The sequence below is a fragment of the Panthera onca genome, chromosome E1 (genome assembly GCF_046562875.1).
Source record: "Panthera onca isolate mPanOnc1 chromosome E1, mPanOnc1 haplotype 2, whole genome shotgun sequence".
Taxonomy (NCBI): Eukaryota; Metazoa; Chordata; class Mammalia; order Carnivora; family Felidae; genus Panthera; species Panthera onca.
In genome coordinates this window covers 10,194,537-10,213,926 of record NC_138352.1, presented here as the reverse complement: position 1 = coordinate 10,213,926, position 19,390 = coordinate 10,194,537, and the positions used below count along the sequence as shown (strand labels likewise).

At 54.7% G+C, this 19,390-nt stretch overlaps 1 protein-coding gene across 5 annotated transcripts; it reads right to left on the bottom strand.

Annotated features, from left to right (window-relative positions):
- Positions 1–1,110: 1,110 nt before the first annotated feature.
- On the bottom strand, positions 1,111–17,463 carry SLC16A5 (solute carrier family 16 member 5). 5 transcript variants are annotated; one of them, XM_060645426.2, is made up of 6 exons: positions 16,004–16,115; positions 12,734–12,907; positions 12,216–12,474; positions 9,689–9,832; positions 3,953–4,762; positions 1,111–2,716 (listed from the first exon to the last, which is right to left on the bottom strand). In XM_060645426.2, the coding sequence occupies exons 3-6, from the start codon at positions 12,412–12,414 to the stop codon at positions 2,469–2,471; spliced, it is 1,401 nt and encodes a 466-aa protein (XP_060501409.1). In that variant the 5' UTR covers positions 12,415–12,474; positions 12,734–12,907; positions 16,004–16,115; the 3' UTR covers positions 1,111–2,468. The 5 variants fall into 5 exon arrangements, with proteins under 5 accessions (XP_060501409.1, XP_060501411.1, XP_081647235.1 ...); XM_060645428.2 differs by lacking the exons at positions 12,216–12,474; positions 12,734–12,907 and adding an exon at positions 17,346–17,463 and having other exon boundaries at positions 16,004–16,188; XM_081791109.1 differs by lacking the exons at positions 12,216–12,474; positions 12,734–12,907 and adding an exon at positions 17,350–17,455 and having other exon boundaries at positions 16,004–16,188.
- Between the last annotated feature and the right edge of the window lie 1,927 nt (positions 17,464–19,390).

Below are 19,390 nucleotides of genomic sequence, written 5' to 3'. Positions count from 1 at the left end.
AGGGACAGGATGTACGTGAGCTCTACTCTCCACTGGTCAGGAACTGCTCCAGACCCTCTCTAGAGAATTCCCAGGAAAACAGCTAAGTGTGGATTCTGGAATCAGATGGGCCGCCTTCCTTCATTTCTCCCTTCCTCATTTGTCTCCTCCGAGAGACTCAGGGGCTTTCCTCCTTGGGGAACAATTCTCAGTCCTTGGTTTTGTGCTGAGGGCAGCACCAAGACTTACTCTTCTCTGCCCAGCTCTGGCACGGAGTAAATGCTCAATATTTGTGGAAAGCATTCTGCCCAGAGATTATTGCCACTCTTGGCTGGGGGCAGATGAGGTTGAATTTCCCTCTGCTGAATGTTCACTGGTATTTTTTTTCCTTAAAAGAAATCTGTTTCTAGGAAGTGGGCCTAATAGGGGTTGCACACTTCAAAGCCTGGTGGCTACTAGCACCAAAAGCATCCATCTTCCCACCAGTCCCAACTCTCTCCTTTTCCACTCAGTTAAGATGGAGGAGACAGGACCTGGTAAAATGTGTCCAAGCATTTCCCCTTCGGTCCACAGGCTGTAGATGGTGGCCAAGCACAGGACTGGGTGAGGAGCAGGAAGGCAATGGGGGTCTTCAGGATCAGATTTTTCAAACAAGAAGAGACTCTGATTCATCCAGTTCATCCAGGCCAACCTCCTCCTTTTTTTTTTTTTTTTTTTTTTAATTTTTTTTTAACGTTTATTTATTTATTTTTTTTGAGACAGAGAGAGACAGAGCATGAATGGGGGAGGGTCAGAGAGAGGGAGGCACAGAATCTGAAACAGGCTCCAGGCTGAGCTGTCAGCACAGAGTCCGACGCGGGGCTCGAACTCATGGACTGCAAAATCATGACCTGAGCCGAAGTCGGCCGCTTAACTGACTGAGCCACCCAGGCGCCCCCTCCTTTTTTTAAGGCCCAGTGATGGTACCCAAAATTACACAGCAAATTATGACAGCCCACAGCCCTTCGCTTCACCTCTGCACTACTTTCCTTGACCATAAGGGGGCACTCATGGCAGGGTCCTGGAAAAAACTGAACATCCCCAAGGATGCTTACTCACGCCAGCTGGGCAGGAAAAGAAGGAAGGCTGAAGTCAGGTCACGAAAATAAAATTTATTTTCCCGATAAGGCTTTCTTGTTGGAGCCTGGTTGAGCCTGAATCAACAAACAAGGACTTGGGTCAGAGCGGACCCCTGCTGAGCAGCGAGAACTGAAGGGGGAGGGGCAGGACTTACGCCTGTTTTCCGGTTTCGGTTTCGTTAGTTCACCAGGTTTATAACCTGCGGCAGGAACATTTTTGTGTGTAATTCAAACAAACTCTTTTTCCATTGCCTCAGTTGGTATCCTGCTGGGACAAGTTTGGGCTGATGACAGCTAGCCCCCAAGTGATGACCACGGTACCAGCAAAAAGAGTATGCATGTGGGGAGCACTGACCTCCATGTCACAGGCACAGGCCAACAGGGAGCAGGGTGGACACCTGTGACACAGTAAAGAGAGCAGGACAGGAGGGAGGAGTAAAAGGGCTTCTGTTGCAAAAGCAGCCCTGTCTTCACAGAGGTCCTTGGGCTCTGCCTAGCAATCCTTCCCCACCCTGCTCAGTCAAATGTCAGGTTTCCATCTACCCCAGCACTAATGTTCATGGCTAAGATTGGGGGGCAGGGGGAGGGGAGGGCAAGGGAGGGAGGGAGACCCTAGAGCAGGCCCTGCTCAGTGTGCAGGGACTCCTCACACTGATTCTAGGACTCAAGCCAAGGAAGGGCTCCCCTCCAGTTCTTGGCTCGGACGCCAGGATGGCTCTTCTACCCAACATTTCATCTGTCCGTAGCCTGCGTCCAGGCCAACCCCTCAGCCTGGCCCTCCACCATCACCGGCCATAACTCATTCTCACACGAGGTTCTTCTTCCCAAGGTTCCAGTAAGCATGAGGCCCAGCAACCTGTGCTGTGGGCAGCCCTAAGGCAAAGGCTGGGGCACTTGAGAAGAAATGGGGCAGGAGGGCCTCAGAGGTGGGGTGGGGTCTTTGGAACTGTCTGGAGGCCGGAGAAGGACAAAGAGATCACATCAGAGACATTGAGCTAGACTGGAGGGTCTAGTGTGCTGAGTTGCAACAGCAATACTGGGCAGCCAGCTGAGCCGAGGAGGGTTTAGACTCACTCCGGTACCCAAGGGGAAAAGTCAGGAGGACCCGCTCCTGGATTCTGCTGGTTGGAAGGAACCCTGAGTCTTTGGAGGCCAGCCTCCAAGGTCCCAGCTCCTGGCTGAGTCCCAACGTACAGAGCCTGGATGGCTTTTGGTTCAGGCTTCCTGGTGAGCCCTTCACCCCAGCCTCTGGCAGCTGGACATCACATCCCTAGGCTGAGGCAGTGGTCACTCACTGACCTCAGGGCTCAGCCACCGGTCACACACAAGACCCTGGGGTTCAGCCGCTGGTCGCACACACGATCCCAGGGCTCAGACGCTGGTCACATATGTGATCTCGGTGTACAGCTGCTTCTCGGAACCACGTGGGTCCTCCACTGTGAGGCCTCGCTCTGAGGCAACTTCTGTGACGGCTCCTTCGGCCTCGGCCGGCCTGCCTTGCCTCTCCTTCTTCTGCAGGACACAGAAGCTGCCACCCATGAAGAGGGCAGCTGATATGAGGAAGAAGCTTGACATGTAGAAAACGTAGCTAAAGTTGTTGGTGGTGTCGAGGAGGAGCCCTGGGGGACAGAGAGCAAATTAGGCCACCGTCCCAGGGATGCCAGGCCTCCTTCCCACTAACTCGTGTGCTCTCAGAGAGCAGGGATTTGATTTTTGGCTCTGCCGTATCCCCAGTATCAGCTATTGTGGCTGGCATCTAGAAGGCACTCAATAGAGATCTGTTGAATGAAACGAGAGGAAACAGGAAACCTGCTCTCCCAGGGGCAGGAAGAACCTCTGGGCCAGAAAAGCACCTAAGGGCCTGTCTCCCTTACCCTTGGTAGCAGGAAGCTAGCAGTCTGGGATATCTGCCCAGCCACGCCCGGGCCCTCCTGTACTTCCTCCTGGGTAAGCTGTCTCCACTTGTTGGCTTGTAGAACTCCCTCGGAAACTGGGACTTCAGTGCCACACTTGGGAAGAGTCCCCATCATCACTGCACTACAGTACTAACCCCTGCCATGTACTGACTGTCCCCCAGCAGCAAGGGCTTCACATACCTTCGCTGTCACTTTGAATGTCACACTCTCAGCTGCCTGGCAAGTCTGCTCATGGGGGTCTCTGCTCCCACATCGGTTTGTTTCCCTCCCGGCACAAATCACTGTGCTGAGCAAATCATGTCTCTCTGCTTTAATTCCGGACTCTCCCACCAGAAAGTCAGCCCTGAGAGGTGGGGACTAGGCCTCCGTATTCAGCCGTGCCCACCAATGCCTGGCACCGGCTGATCGGTGGCGAGGGCAGGTGTTCTTGTCTGCATTCTGTAGATGACACTGTGGCTCAGAGAAGGAAAATGACGTGCCTGGGTCCCACAGGCAGGAAGTGGGAGAGCCAGGATGTTAATAACAGGAAACATGTGCGTGCGTGGCACTTATTACGTGCCAGGCTTTCTGGTAAGCTCTTTGCTATGTAACGGTGATCCTCACAAGCCTACAAGGTAGATTCTCTTATCGCCCCCACTTTACTGATAAGAAGACAGAGGCACAGAGAAGAAGGGGAAGGGCTCCAGTACAGCTGGTACGAAAATCCTTATTTTTAACTATTTACACCCTGGGTGCCAGCTGGGGAACAGTCTGCGGCCAGGCCCCTAAGGTGTTTGGGAAAAATCGGATTCCAGGTTCCTAGCCCTGGAGATGCTGGATGGCACCCGAATCTGTCCAGACTGTTCCTCTCCTCCCTGTCTCCATATCCCGCCACCCAGGTCCCGCTCACGTACGCCTGGCCGCCCGCCCTCCCTCCCTCCCTCCCTCCCGGGGCCTCACCAGCCAGTGGCGGGGAGGTAAGGATGGAGATGCTCTCCAGGATGGTGAAGAGGCCCAGGGCGCTGGAGAACCGATCCATGGGCACAATGTCCATGAGCACCTGGAAGAGGAGGGCACCAATGCCACTCATGGACACGCTGTACACCAAGCAGTAGACCACCAACACCCGGAAGTCCGCCGACGCTGCACACACCAGGTTGGTGAGGCCATTGAGCAGGGCTGCCAGGCTGAACAGGTACTTCCGGTGGCCAGCAAAGTCCCGCCGGCCTGCCAGCAGCCCAGCCACGGGCCGTAGGAAGATGTTGCTGAAGCCAATGATGGAGATGAGCAGGGCCGCCTTGTGCTCGTCCACCCCATGCCGCGTGGCGTATGGCACCAGGAAGACGTGAGGCAGCGGGAAGCCCAGGATCATCCACATAACGCCCAGCGTGAACACTCGGTAGCCCGCGTTGTGCCGCAGGATGTCGAAGGCCAGGTGGCGCCGGATGGCCGCACCGCACGCTGCCAGGCAGCCAGGTGCAGATGTCTTGGAAGGTGGAGGGGGGCCTTCTTTGGTCTCAGGGGCCGTGCTGGTGGCCACAGGCCTCAGGATGGCCCCGCAGACGCAGCAGTGGAGAAGGACCCCGCCGAAGATGAGGAAAGTGCCTCTCCAGCCCAGGTTCTCCAGGAGGTAGCGGGAGAGCAGTGGCCAGAGAGTGATGCCCAGGGAGACGCCCACTGAAGCCAGTGCGTTGGCCAGTGCCCGGTGGCGGGAGAAGTAGAAGCCCAGCACCGTGATGCTCGACTGGAAGCTGAAGCACATGCCCAGGCCTGCAGGGGAGAGAGACCAGCTCAAGGGCATTGGGGGGGCCTCCCACCAGCATTCAGAGCGGGGTCATGGGGTCGTGTCCCATGTCTGCCCTCCTTCCGCTCTAGCCCAGACCCACGTCCAGGTCCCCAGGGATGGATTTAAGATGGAAGCAGCCTGCCTCACCACCTCCTTAGACGCGTCCCACCCCTGCCCTCAGATCTGCCTTCCCAGGACTGCCGGGGTCACACCTGTTCCCCTTGGCACAGCACCAGAGTGATCTTTAAAGACCTAAATTGAGGGGCACCCAGTGGCTCAGTCGGTTGAGCGTCCGACTTCGGCTCAGGCCATGATCTCATAGTTCATGAGTTCAAGCCCTGCATCAGGCTCTGTGCTGATAGCTCAGAGCCTGGAGCCTGGTTCAGATTCTGTCTCCCTCTCTGCCCCTCACCCACTCATGCTCTGTCTCTCTCTCAAAAAAGAGTAAATAAACATTAAAAAAAAAAACAAAACTAAATTGGGGTAAGTTCCTTCCCCGCTTAGCCTTCCAAAGACTTCCCATCACATCTAGAAAAAAAAAAATGCCACAGAATTTACTATGCCCTGGAAGGCTCTGCACAAGTCTGGCCCTGATCATCTCAGGCCATTGTCCCTGTCACTCACCATGATTGAGCGACATCAGCTTCTTTCTCTTCCTCTGGACACCAAGCTGCCCCTCGCCTCTGGACATTTGCCGGTGCCGTTCCCACTGCCTAGGGTACGCTTCCCTTAGACCTCCCTCTCCTGGCTCGGTTCAGATGCCACCCGCGACCCAATCCACATCTGCCCTGCACAGCTGAACATGTTAGAGGGAAAGCTCACAACTACACCATGACCACGGCCCTCGGGCCACCTGCGATGCCCTTCTGGAAGATCACCAGTCCTTCTCCATGCATCCCCACCCGTTCCCCATCCTCACTCCCAACTGACCACCTGCCTCCCACTTGTGACACTGGACGGTCCAGACTGCCAGCTGAGACCAATCCTCCACTTACGCCTGCATCTTGTTGTATCCCTCCAGCAATTTCCCTCTCCTGCACCAACCGTTTTCTCCTCTTTGCCAGATCATTCTCCTTTATCGTTATTTCTCCCATTAAAACCAAACCGAAACAGAAACCCTGCCATCACTCCCTTCTCAGTACCTGCTCCTGGTGGCCCTGAGGGTCCCCAGCCCTCCCTTTGGAAGCTGGTGAGTATCATGAGCCTAGAGTAAATCATAGGCCATTCTATCCTGCAGTATAGGTGAGACAGGAGTCAGAGGCTTGGAGAGCCACGGGCAAGGGTAAGAGAAGAGAATTTGAGAAGGATTGAGGAGGAAGTGAGACATCAGAGGGAAAAGCAACTCACTTATGGCCTGCAAGCAGTTAGCACTGACCCTCCTCACTGTGACCATCATGATGAGTTTTGCCTTATGCCTTGAATCCTGATGTTTTCCCTCAAGTCCATAAGAAGACACACCTGCTTCCTAAACTTACATGTTCACGATGTACCTTGATTGTAAACCTTTTGGTGTTACCTGTTTCTTGTGGGGCTCCTGTTATCAGCTTTTTTTTTTTAATGTTTATTTATTTATTTTTTTTTTAAATTTTTAACGTTTATTTATTTTTGAGAAAGAGAGACAGAGCACAAGCGAAGGAGGGGCAAAGAGAGAGAGGGAGACACAGAATCCAAAGCAGGCTCTGAGCTGTCAGCACAGAGCCTGGCACGGGGCTTGAACCCACAAACTGTGAGATCATGACCTGAGCTGAAGTTGATGCTTAACCGACTGAGCCACCCAGGCACCCCTATTCTTGAAAGAGAGAGGGAGCAGGTAAGGGGCAGAGAGAGGGAGACAGAATATCCAAAGTGGGCTCCATGCTGACAGCAGAGAGACCAATGTGGGGCTCAAACTCACAAACAGAACTCGACCTGAGCTGAAGTCGGACACTTAACCAACTGAGCCAGCCAGGTGCCCCAACCAGCTTCTAACTGAATGTGGGTTTTGCTTTTGTTTTAAGTAGGCTCCATGCCCAACATGGGGCTTGAACTCACGACTCTGAGATCAAGAGTCACATGCTCTACCGACAGCCAGCCAGGCACACTTTTAATGTTATATTTTGACCCAGTCAGTAAGATTCTGTCAGCAGGGGAGTTTTACTCTATTGCATGGAACGATACTCATTATATATTGTGAAGTTAATAAAGCAGTTTAAAAAAGCAAAAAATGGGGGGTGGGGCGCCTGGGTGGCTCAGTCGGTTAAGCGTCCGACTCTTGCTTTCGGCTCAGGTCATGATCTCACTGTTCGTGAGATTGAACCCAGCATCTGGCACTGCACTGATGGCTTAAAGCCTGCTTGGGATTGTCTCTCCCTCTCTCTCTCTGCCCCTCCCCCACTTGTGCAAACATGTGCTTTCTATCCTTTCTCTCAAAATAAATAAACTTAAAAAAAAAAAAACCAAACATAGGGCACCTGGATGGCTCAATCTGTTGAGCATCCAATTCTTTTTTTTTTTTTTTAATGTTTATTTTTGAGACACAGAGAGAGATAGAGTGCAAGTGAGGGAGGGGCAGAGAGAGAGGGAGACACAGAATTGGAAGCAGGCTCCAGGCTCTGAGCTGTCAGCACACAGCCCGACGTGGGGCTTGAACTCATGGACTGCGAGATCATGACCTGAGCTGAAGTTTGATGCTTAACTAACTGAGCCACCCAGGAGCCCCTTTGAGCATCCAATTTTTTTTTATTTTTAAAATTTTTGTTAATGTTTATTTGTTTTTGAGAGAGAGACAGAGTGTGAGTGGGGGAGGGGCAGAGAGAGAGAGGCAGACACAGAATCCAAAGCAGGCTCCAGGCTCCAAGCTGTGAACACGGAGCCCGACGCGGGACTCGAACCCACAAACTGTGAGATCACGACCTGAGCCGAAGTCGGACGCTTAACCGACTCAGCCACCCAGGCACCCCGAGCATCCAATTCTTGATTTCAGCTCAGATTAGGATTCCAGGGTCGTGGAATCGAGCCCTGCATCGGGCTCTGTGATGAGTGTGGAGCCTACTTAAGATTCTGTCTCTTCCTCTGTGTGTGAGTGCGTCTCTCTCTCCCTCTCTCTCTCTCAAACAAACGAACAAACAACACAATCTAAAAAAGGCGGGGAGGAAAGGGCGCCCGGGTGGCTCAGTCCCTTGAGTGTCCAACTCTTGATTTCAGCTCAGGTCATGAGATCCAGCCTGTTCTGGGCTCTGCACTGAGCATGGACCCTGCTTGAGATTCAATCTCTCTCTCTCTCTCTCTCTCTTCCTCTACCCCTCCCCTATTCATGTGTGCGCACGTTCTCTCTCACTCTCTAGAAAAAAAAAAAAAAAAGGCAAAACAAAGCAAAGCAAAACAAAAAAAAAAACCCCTCTCTTGACCCCAGCCTCTTCTGGATACTGGCCCATTTCTCCATTCCCCTTCACTGTAACTTCCTGGAAATACTGTTTATCTTGGCTGTCTCCAATTCCTGTCTTCCTAGTCTCTTTTGAATCTATTCCAATCAGACTTTCACTCTCACCTCTGCTCCAGAATTGCTCTTATCAACGTCACCAACCTCCATATTGCCAAATCCAAAGATCAAGGCTGGTCCCCTCCATCTGATCCACAGCAGCCTTCACTCCCGCCACAACCCCGTGCACTTTCTTTGCTTGCTTTCATGAGAAATCCTGCTCTCCTGTGTCTCTTCCTGCCTCTGTCACTTCTTCCCACCCAGAATGCTGGGCACTGCAGGGTCCTGGGACTCAGCGTTCAGGCCTCCTCAGCCACCCACCCTTGTTCCCTCAGGGAGAGCAGGATGATACTTCGCCTCAAGACCTGAATGCCAGCCATGTCTTGATCCCTAACTGCCTATTGCAGCTCAGATTGGATGTGTCCACACCTGAGCTTCCCAAGCGCCCACAAACCTGCTCCTCCCCTAGTTTCCCCATTGTAGTTAAAGGCTACTTCATCCTTCTGGTGGTTTGGGGCAAAAACCTTGGTGTCACCCTTCTTGGGTCCTAGAAGCTTGGACCAGGAGTCCACGACCCTGGAATCCTAATCTGAGCTGAAATCAAGAATTGGATGCTCAGGGTGCCTGGGTGGCTGAGTCGGTTAAGCGTCCGACTTCGGCTCAGGTCATGATCTCACAGTTTGTGGGTTCGAGTCCCGCCAATTGCAGAGGTGCCAATTCTTTTCTGCACCTCACCTGCAGTCCTGAACCTGACCACTTATCGTCTCCATCACATTGCCCTGGTTGAAGGTATAGCCACTTCCTGTCTGTACCTGTTCTCCTGCTCCAACCTGGTGCACCGCACCACCCCCCACCCCCCCCACCCCCCCCCCCCCCCAGTGCTCAATACAGGAGCCAGAGTGGTGCTCTACAAATGGCAGTTGGATGATGTTACTGAACCCCCCATCCAGCCGCCACCCCACCTTTTGACCCCCTTACTCGTGTGCTTCTACCCTACTGGCCACCTCACTGCCTGCTGGGCGCTTCTGGGCCTTTGCCCTTGCTGTTGGAATGCTCTTTCCCCAAGGGCCTGGTTGCAGATTCCCTCACCTCCCCATTAGTTCTCTGCCCAAATGTCCCCTTCTCTGCAAGGCTTTCCCTCACTGCCCTGTTGAAAGTAGTAACCTCTCCCGCCCTTGCTTTACCTTCTGCATGGGGTGTTCTAGATATTTTACCTCTTCGCTTGTTGAATCTCTGCCCACCCCCATCCTGAGCCAGGACACGATCATATCAGCTGTCCTGTCTTCTCAGGTGCTTGTCATGATCAGCAACAATCCTTCTTTATTTATCTGTTCGTTGTCCTTCTCCCTCGTGTGACTAGAAGCAGCCCCAGAAGATAAGGCACACTGCCTGCACTTACGTCTGGCACTTTTTTGGAGGCACCCAGAAATTCTAGAAATGGGAATACAGTCACCTGTGATGAATCCTGCCGTGAGGTAGAGCTGGCTAAGGGTGTGGCAGAAGGAGCTGGCCACCATGCCGAGGCTGGCCAGTGCGCCCCCCAGCATCACCGTCACTCTGCAGCCAAAGCGTCCCACCAGGATGCTGCATAGGGGTCCTGTGAGGAGGAGCAGGGAAGGGCAGGGGTGAGGAGGCAGCCAGCAGGTGGCAGCTGAGTGAGGAGATCTGCAGGGAGGCAGACAGGGGGGTCGGGAGGTGCTTCCAGCAGGAACTAGTGTGGCAGCTTAAAGGGCACAGCCCTGAGGCCTGTAAGCCTAGATTTTGATTGCCACCCTGCCACAGGCTGGCTCTGGGCTGGGGCAAACGCAATCCCTCTCAGTGCCTCAGTTTCCTCCCCTACAGGAGGTCACACTGGATGACATCTGACCAGCTGCGAGGGGAGGTCCCACGAGTGTTCAGGCCCTTGCCTACCTCCCATTCTCAAGAGGACTGGCCACAGTCCTCCCACTATGCTCCATCACGTCCAGGGTGGGCAGCCTGGGACCCTGGAGAAAACTGGGTGGGGTGCCCTCTCCCCCTACCCCCATCACATCCAGCCAACACAAAGTCTTGCACTCAGATGTTTGGCTTCTGGTGGAGAAGGGCCTGTTCTCTTCCACCCCACCCCCATCCTGAGCTGCTTTCTCACGACTCCAGAGCCAGGGCAGAAAGCAGCCAGTCCTGGCTGGCTGCTTCTTCTCACCTGGCAGGGCCTCATTCACCAGGTGCCCTGCCCTCAAGGACACATAATGGAGTTTCTCCAGAGTTACTCTCCCAGAGCGCAGCCAAAGGGACAAGGGAAGTGTGTGTGTGCGTGCGCATGTGTGCCTCTGGGGTAGAGGGGGTTGTGAGCCAGTATGAGTATGGGAGTGACAGAGGAAGTGAGTGGCCCATACTCAGAGATAATCAAGTAGAGGCCGCTATAGAGAGGCAGGCCTCTGCAGTGAACATGACTGCTGTCCCACACTTCTGCCATCTTCCCCACCCCAAATTCTGGCCTGACTTTGGAAAAGTCCTGAGTCATGGAGTTCGGGGTAGGGCTAGGACCTGTGCCAGCTGAGGGTGCCGGGAGGCAGGGGGTTTCCTCTGCAGGGGCACTGCTCCCCAAACCCACTCTGCTACCCTGAGCATGCCCTATACTCTGTGCTTGCTTGTTTTCTTCATCTCTAAGATGGGTGGGGCAGGGAGTGCCTGGGATCAAGGACACATTCAAGTTTAAAATGTCTACAATACTCTGAATGAGTATGGGCTAAAGGTGTATGTATGTGAGACAGACAGGAATCCCAGGCCGACTGAGGGGCTGGTGTGCCTGCCAGGGGGCGGTAAGTCTAAAGCTGGTGGAGAAGTGGGGGTCCCCACTGGGTGCCGGTTTCCCAGTACCTGACGCAGACCCCTCTCTGGAAGCATGGAAGGAACTGCCTGAAGTTCCCACTTCTGCTCCAGCCTTGTAGGTGAAAAGGTCATGCGGTCTGGGCCAGTCCCAGCCTTTCCCAGGGCCCCGAGCCCATGCCCTGGGGCGGCAGGTGCAGGGATCACCTCAGTGAGGGCATCTATCGCAGTCTGACCTCCTGCCCAATTGGAAGGGAGGACCTGGAATAACAAGGAGGCTGCTGGTACCAGGTGGAGGGAGTGGCAGGAGGTTGGTAGGGAGATGGGGTCACCTGAGGCAAGCAAGCACACCCATGGGGAGAGTCCTGAGGACTGGGAGATCTGGCTGCAGTTGACCGGCCCCCACCCTGACACCGGGAGGAGGTCACTGTCTATGGAGTCTCCGTGATAGAGCTCTCAGGAGCCAGGGGCAGGCCCCTGAGCCCAAGTCTATTGTAGAGAGCCTCGCAGGCAGCCCTGGCCTTCCCCCTTCACAAGGTGAGAGGGTCACATTCCTGGAGGAGCCAAACAGGAAATGAGGTGGGGCACTGCCTTCCTGGCCACCTCCCCAGCCCTTCTGCCTCAGGGTGAGAGATGGGGCTCTTGCCCTGCCCCGATCTTGCACCTGGTGTGTACCTCAAGCCCCCTTTCCCATACTGAAGACTCTAACGAGGGCCTCCAAATACTACTTTCCGGGGAGTCATGTGATCTTCCCTATGATCCCATGTAGGAGGTGGGTAGGGTGCTGGGCATTACCTCTATATTGCAGAGGAAGCAACAGGTTCAGAGAGATCACTCAAGTGTCTCTTCCTCAAGTCTGCTGAGTGCCTGACATTCCTACAGTCCGCATTGATCCCCCAGCCACTGAGAGGATTGGCTTTGTATCCCAGGTGCCTCTAGCCCTCTCCCCCTCCCCAGCCCAGCCTAGCTCAGACCTGCCCAGCCCAGACCTACGGGATTCCAGCCAGGGGGGCTGGCCCTGCTGAAATCAGGTGACATCTCAGGAATTCACCCCATGAGACAAAGCCTGTGGTCGCAGAGAGAGGGATCCAGGAGGCCAGGGAGACTGTGGCTTCCTCTCTCACCCCCTGCTCTTTCTCAACCCTCCCTTGGGCCCTCCCCAGGCTGCTCACCCCCAGCGTGGAGCATGGCTGTCAGGATGGAGGGGAACCAGGAGGTCTCACTGTTGCTGGCCTGGAACTCATGCTGCAGTTCAGTGAAGAAGATGCCAGTGCATGTGGGGAAGCCCAGGGTGAGGCCCTGGGTCACCAGGGAGGCCAGCAGCACTACCCAGGCCCAGCAGCCCTCTGCACGCTCCAGGACCTGGGGCATCCTTTGCCACAAATTCTGCTGTCACCGCCTCACTGTCACGGCTGCCACTGCCTGGGCCACCTGTGGAGGGGACAGAATGGAGCTGCCGACCCTCCCCGTGTTCACCTGCCACTTTCCCTGGGTGGCTGAAACCATTCCTTCCTCTTGCCCCAGCACTAGGTATCACCAAGTGTACCGCCCCCTAGGAGGTGGCCAGAGGCAAACACGCTGGCCTTGGCATTTCCTTTCACCCACTTCCCAGAGCCAGCCTGTCAGGAGAGGCGGGTAGGTGAGCCAACAATGCAACAGGGCAGGTGGGTGGAACTCTTCCTAGACTTACATCGTTTGGTGGTCAGCGGGTGGTACTTCCTGGCCCAGTCTTGGGGTCCCCTCCCGCACACAGCAAGCACTCAGTAGTCGCTTGTAGAATGGAACAGACCTCTAGAGCCAGCCTAGTCCCAATGCCCCCGCAGGCACACACAGATGTATTTTCAAACATCCATAAGCAGGCTTCCTGCACACAAACACAGACTTTCACAACGCTGCCGGCTCTACCGTCATTGCTGTTGAGACTGCCTAGGTGGGTGAGCCGGTGCTGTGTGTAGTCAAAGGAGCACACACAGAATAGTCCTCCAAGGGCACCAAACCAGCAGCTTTCGGGAAAAGGCTCAGGTCTCATCCAAAGGCCCTTGGCACTTACTCCTTTCACAGGGAGCCCATGACAGAGTCAAGTTCTACAGTGATGCTGGATAATGACCCACCACCTGCCAGGGCTTCTCTGAGCAAGCCCTCCACCCACCCCCAAACATGCAGATACATACACAGCCACACACGGGCATATGCCAAGATACATTTTCACGGACACACACATACACACACACACACACACACACACACACACACACACAGCATAGACAGAAACACACAGAACCACACAGGTACACAGACGTATGTGCAGACACACTTACACCGATACACGCTCACACAGAAAAATCTAGAGACACAGACACACACACAGTCACACATGCAGACATCACATGTACAAATACACACCTACACGGACACATGCAGACAAGCCCAGAGATAAACAAATGCTACACAAATATACAGGCACACCACATGCACATGGGGTCACACACCATGCAGATGAAACCGTACCACCCCCATATCTGGCTCAGTCTTATCTCAGTTTCTCGCCTTCCCCGCCCCGCCCCCCCCCCCCACCGACACCGCCCATCCGGGCCGCCCTCCCATCACAGAAGCTGCCGTAACCAGACCTCAAAGCCCCAAGGCCCCCTCCTCAAATGCAGAGTGCTTTTCCAGTCCCCTCTCTCTGGGCTCTCCTCCTGCTTCCTGGTTCCCCGTGGCCTTCAGACCTCACCCGCACTCAGAGCTCTGGGCTCTGGCAGCCTTCACCCCAGTGAAGCCAATGGATCCCCTGAGCTCCGGTTCCCACAGTTCTCTTCCTTTTAGCCCCAGGTCCTGGGAAGATCCATGGAAACTCAGGAAACTATCAGAAATATGCAACCCCATCTTCCCAACATGCCGAGCGCTCCGCACCTTCTGCCCCAGGCTCAGGTGCTTTAAAATAGCACCTATGGGAACCGCCCTAAACTGCCTCCTTCACATGCTCCAATCTCTCTCTTCTCTGGACACCAAGTCTGCTCCCTCCCCAGAGGACCCCCAGGAGCCCTGCCAAAGTAAGTGGCCCATTCAGCCCAACCTCAGGGTGAGTGAGAGTGTGCGTGCGTATGCTGTAAGCGCTGGCGTCCTGCCATCCTGGCTCCTGCATGTGATCCCTAGAGATCCCTCAGCCCCAATCCTCCTGGCCCAGTTCCGGGCTCGGGCAAACCTCAGACACAGTCCCTTCTAGGATTTCTGTATCCACAGCAAATGGAAAGGCCACCAGCGCCACCTGATCCTGTCTGTGCTGGCCCAAATGTCCCCTCCACACCCTCGCCACAGTTTGTACCCCCCCCCCCCCGCCCCTGCCCAGCCTTCCCGGACCCGCTGCTCTCCCCTCTTCTTCCCAGGACGCCCAGGCTTCCTCCACAACCTTCACCTCCTCCTGCCCTTTCCGTCCCCACTGCTCTACTCCTGTCCCATCCGAGCCCTGGGACCCTGCCGGTTCCCTTCAGAGTAGCACACTGTCACTGACCCCAAGGTGGCAGGGAGGAGGTGGGTGACAGGGGAGACGTGTGGGGGAGGGGGTGCTGGAGGCTGGATCTCAGCCCAGCCCCTCCCCATTTCCCAGTTCTGGTCCTTTCTTGTTCCTGCTTGTCCTGCCCCTCTACAGAGAAGTTTCTATAGTACCCTTCTCAGCAGCCACTTCTCTGGGCAGCCCTTTGGGGACTTTGTCCAGGATTCTGACCTTTACTCTGAATCTTTCAATGGGGCTGACTCTTCCCAGTTTCTCCTTCCTCCAGGTCTCCAGGGACAGTCAGAGCCCAGGAAACCCCAAGCACCTTTGCTCTTTCTTTGCCGGCTGGGAGCCCTGCCTCCCAGGTCTGAGGACCCCTGGCCTCCCTCTGGGAGTTCCCTTGTAAACTCTGCCTGCCACAAGGGGGCGTCCTCTTCCATACCCCCAGTGACTCCTAGGTCACAGCTTTTTGGTCCCTTTGGTCCTCCAGCCCCTTCGTCCAATAAACTGGGCCCTCCTCAAGAACTAAGCTGTGGACATTCCAAAATCCTAGCCAGAGAGAATCCTGTTGGTCCTTCAAGATTCAGTCCTGACAGCACTCCTGGGAAGCTCCCCTGGCCCCCACCCCAGGCTGGGCTAGGCCTTCTTCCTCTATTTCTCTCCTTTTTTTTTTTTTAAATGTTTTATTTATTTTTGAGGTGGGGAGGTGCAGAGAGGGAGGGAGACACAGAACCCAAAGCAGGCTCCAGGCTCTTGAGCTGTCAGCAGAGCCCAATGCGGGGCTAGAACCCATGAGCAGTGAGACCATGACCTGAGCCAAAGTTGATGTTTAACTGACTGAGCCACCCAGGTGCCCCTGTTTCCCTTTTTTGAAAAAGTGTTTTATTTTGGGGGCACCTGGGTGGCTCAGTCGGTTATGCATCTGACTCTTGGTTTCAGTTCAGGTCACAATCTCCCGGTTAGTGAGTTCGAGCCCTGCATTGGGCCCTGTGCTGATAGCTCAGAGTCTGGAGCCGGTTTCAGATTCTGTGTCTCCCTCTTTCTCTGCCCTTCCCCCACTCACGATCTCTCTCTCAAAAATAAACAAAAAAATTTAAATATAAAAAAATGTTTCATTTTATTCATTTTTTAGAGAGAGCAAGTGAGAGAGGGGGGAGTCAGAGACAGGGAGAGAGAGAATCCAAAGCAGTCTCTGCACTATCAGCACAGAGCCTGATTCAGAGCTCAGACTCACAAACTGTGAGATCAGGACCTGAGCTAAAGTCAGAGGCTTAGCCTACTGAGCCACCCAGGTACCCCTATTTCTCTCCTAAATAGTACTTTTCACACCACATTGGAGTGGATTATTCCCTTGTTTATCGTTGTCGACCCTCCTTCCCCCACCCCGCACGCTATGAGCAGGGACCTCTTCACACACCCCCACCCAGCCTTGGGTGAGCACGAAAGATAGTATCAATGTGAGTGACCCACCTGTGTTCCCTGGGAGGCAGGCAAGGCCAGGACCAGGGGTGACCTGGCTTCCTGGCCGACAGGTCCATTCCAGGAGAGTCAAGCAGAGCAGAGCAGAGATGGGGCTGGGTGCTTTGGCTCCAATTCTGTCCCAGCAGGGAAGTGGTCTTTCCTTTGTACTGGGCACCATGAATCATGATCACTGCCTGGCTTGTGGTTGAGGCAAAGAAAGAAATGCGGCTAGAGACACTTCACTCTCACTTCCTGGGACTGGAAGTGAGCAGCTTTTCACAGGAGCTGCCCACCTCAGCCCTCCGGAACCCCAGCCCAGAGTGAGGCTACCTTCGCGCCCAAGTGGCAGGGAGCTGGGTTTATGGGCAGGGCACAAATTCAAATAGCATTTCTTGTCCTTCACACATTGCACACACACCTTGGTTTGTTTTTAGGGCTTCCCATCTGATGCCAGAGCCCTCCCTAGGCCCTCAGAATCCCCTCTCTGCCCCGCTAAGCTTGCAGGCATGGTCACAGGAGTGAGCCAAAGCTCTCTTGCAGGGTCTTGGTGTGCTGAGCGGAGGGGATGGCTCCTTTCCCACGGTGAGGGTTAAAGGAAGAACCACCAGCCCCAGAGCAGTCCCTGAAGATCCCTCCCTCCCCAGACCCCATATGAGGCAGGGCCCAGGACACAGGGTGGCAGTGGCAGGGCTTCCTCTGGACAGAAGAGCTGCCAGAACCAGCTTGAGGTTGGGACTGACAAGTCTTCAAACCTCTGCACTTGGCAGGGGCTATGGAAGGAACAGGGCGTTCCAGATCTCCTCGAACTGGGGCAGGTCACCCTCCTCCTCTCTCTGCCTCCAAAGGTTCCCCCACATTCAGGGGCCGGCTGACCTCAGCCTGGGTGGGGGATGGGATAGGTAGGCCACAGGGACTTCATGAGCTCTTCCCAGCCTGGCCCCGTCCCTGCCGTCCTGGCTCTCGTTTCCATTCTGCTTTCCCACCCTCCCCAGGACGGATCTCCTCTGGGTGGGGCGTCTGGGACGCCCAGGCAGCGCCCGCGTGATTTCAGGCCAGGCCTTGCGCGGTGCCGGTGCCGGTGCCGGTGCCTCCCCCAGCCCCCTAGGCCCTGGAGGATGGGAACGGCTTGGGAGAGACCCCTCAGGCATGGGGGTCCCCAGCCATCCCAGGCTGGGGCAGCTCAGGAATGGGACAAGACTTTCCTGGATCCTCAACCCAGAGCCCGTCACAAGCGGGAAGGGGCCCGGGACGCCCACGGCGAGGCGGGTCTGCGACGGCGCTGACGAGGACCTCGGCGGGAGGGCACCTTTGGGACAGTGCGGGGGAGGGGGGTCCCGGGGGGCCCGCTCACCGACTCGCGCGGCCCGGCAGAAAAGCGGCTCCACTCCCGCCGCGCCCGGCTTCCTGCGGCCCCGCCAGCGGGCGATGGAGGAGGCAGGACGCCGACAGGCGGAGAACCGCGCCCTCGAGGGGCGGGCACAGGGCGCCGGTGGGCGGGTCCACCTCCGAGTCCCCGTCCAGTGGGGAAGGAGGCGGGGCCTCGTGGTGGGGGGGGCGTGGCTGGGCGTGACTGGGTCCTGCACCTCCAACCTCAGCCTGGCCCAGTGCTCCGAGTGGCCTGGACCTTCCAGTAGCCGGGCGGGGCTTGAGATGCCGGCTCCGCGACACGATTAGCATATCATTAGCTTGTGATTTGCATAGGTCGCAGACTCTTTTCCACTTGTGGATTTTCCTGCTGCCTCTGCGCGCTAGAGCCTCCAGGAATGGGAGGGAGGGAGAAAGCGTGCCATTAAGGGGCTCCACCTCCCAGCGGGAGTCGGGTGGGAGGCCAGGGTGGAGCGTTCTTTGGCGGCTTTAGCTCCCCAGTGGTCCTTGCGGTGAAAGCCTGGAGCTTGAGGGCCGCACCAGGAGAACGCAGGCAGACACCCGCGGTCGAGCGAAGAGGGCCACCCTCAGACCTTTGGAGGCAGATCAGAGGACGCCCACCACTTCCGCATGCGCTCTTCAGAGCTGCGGGCTCTTTTCCATCTTCTTACCCACTAGCCAGCCCTTAATATGTATTATTTAAAGCTTATTCAGTTACTACAAAGTTATGGTAATCAAGACAGTTTGGTGCGGGCGTCAGGATTGACATAGGTCAAATAGAAGAGAATTGAGAATAAGCCCTCATATTTCTGATGAGCTGATTTTCCACAAAGATGCTGAGACAACCCAGTGTGGAAAGAATGGTCTTTTCGGCAAATGGTGCTGGAACAACTGAAAATGCACATGCAAAAAGATGAGCTCGGATTCTCACCACACACCATTTTAAAAGGGGGGGGGGGGAGGGGAGAGCGCCTGGGTGGCTCAGTCGGTTAAGCGTCCAACTTTGGTTCAGCGTCCGACTTTGGCTCAGGTCATGAACTCTCTGTTAGTGAGTTTGAGCCCCGAATCAGGCTCTGTGCGGACAGCTCAGAGTCTGGAGCCTGCTTTGGATTCTGTGTCTTCCTCTCTCTCTGTTCCTCCCCCAACTCACACTCTGTCTCTCTCTCAAAAATATATAAAAAATAAGGGACTCCTGGGTGGGGTGGCTCAGTTGGTTAAAGCCTCGGACTTTGGCTCAGGTCATGATCTCATGGTTGGTGAGTTCCAGCCTAGCATCGGGCTCTGTGCTGACAGCTGGGAGCCAGGAACCTGCTTGGGATTCTGTGTCTCCCTTTCTCTCTGCTCCTCCCTCACTCACAATCTGTCTCTCTTAAAAAAAAAAAAAAAATTATATATATATATATATGTGTGTGTGTGTGTGTGTTTATATATATATATGTGTGTGTGTGTTTATATATATACGTATATATATAAACACACACACACACACACACACACACACACACATATAATTTTTAAAAAAGGATCATCGGGGCGCCTGGGTGACTCAGTGGTTAAACATCTGCCTCTGACTTAGGTCATGATCTCTCAGTTCTCAAGTTTGAGCCCTCCAGTGGGGCTCTCGGCTGTCAGCCTGGAGTCGGCTTCAGATCCTCGGTCTCCCTCTCTCTGCCTCTCCCCAACTTTCTCTCTTTCTCTCAAAAATAAATAAGTAAATAAATAAATAAACAAACAAACTTAAAAAAATAATTAAACACTTTTGTGTGCCAAAACACTATCAGGAAAGTAAAAAGATACCCCTCAGAATGGGAGAAAATATTTGCAATAATATAGCCGAGAAAGAACTTGTATCTAGAATATGCAAAGAACACCTATAACAACCAAAAGACAAATAACCTCATTAAAAAATGGGTAAAAGGTCTGAGTAGACATTTCTCCAAAGAAGACATACAAATGGTCAACAAGCACATGAAAAGATGCTCAACAGCATTAGTCATCAAGGAAACACAAATCGAAACCACAATGAGATAC

Coding starts and splice junctions, on each gene's coding strand:
- SLC16A5 (XM_060645426.2), bottom strand. CDS start 12,414: ATGCCCCAGGTCCTGGAGCGTGCAGAGGGCTGCTGGGCCTGGGTAGTG. Junction 9,833..12,215: donor AGCCATGCTCCACGCTGGGG/GTGAGCAGCCTG, acceptor TCCTCCTCACAG/GACCCCTATGCAGCATCCTG. Junction 4,763..9,688: donor CACGGCAGGATTCATCACAG/GTGACTGTATTC, acceptor TCTCCCCTGCAG/GCCTGGGCATGTGCTTCAGC.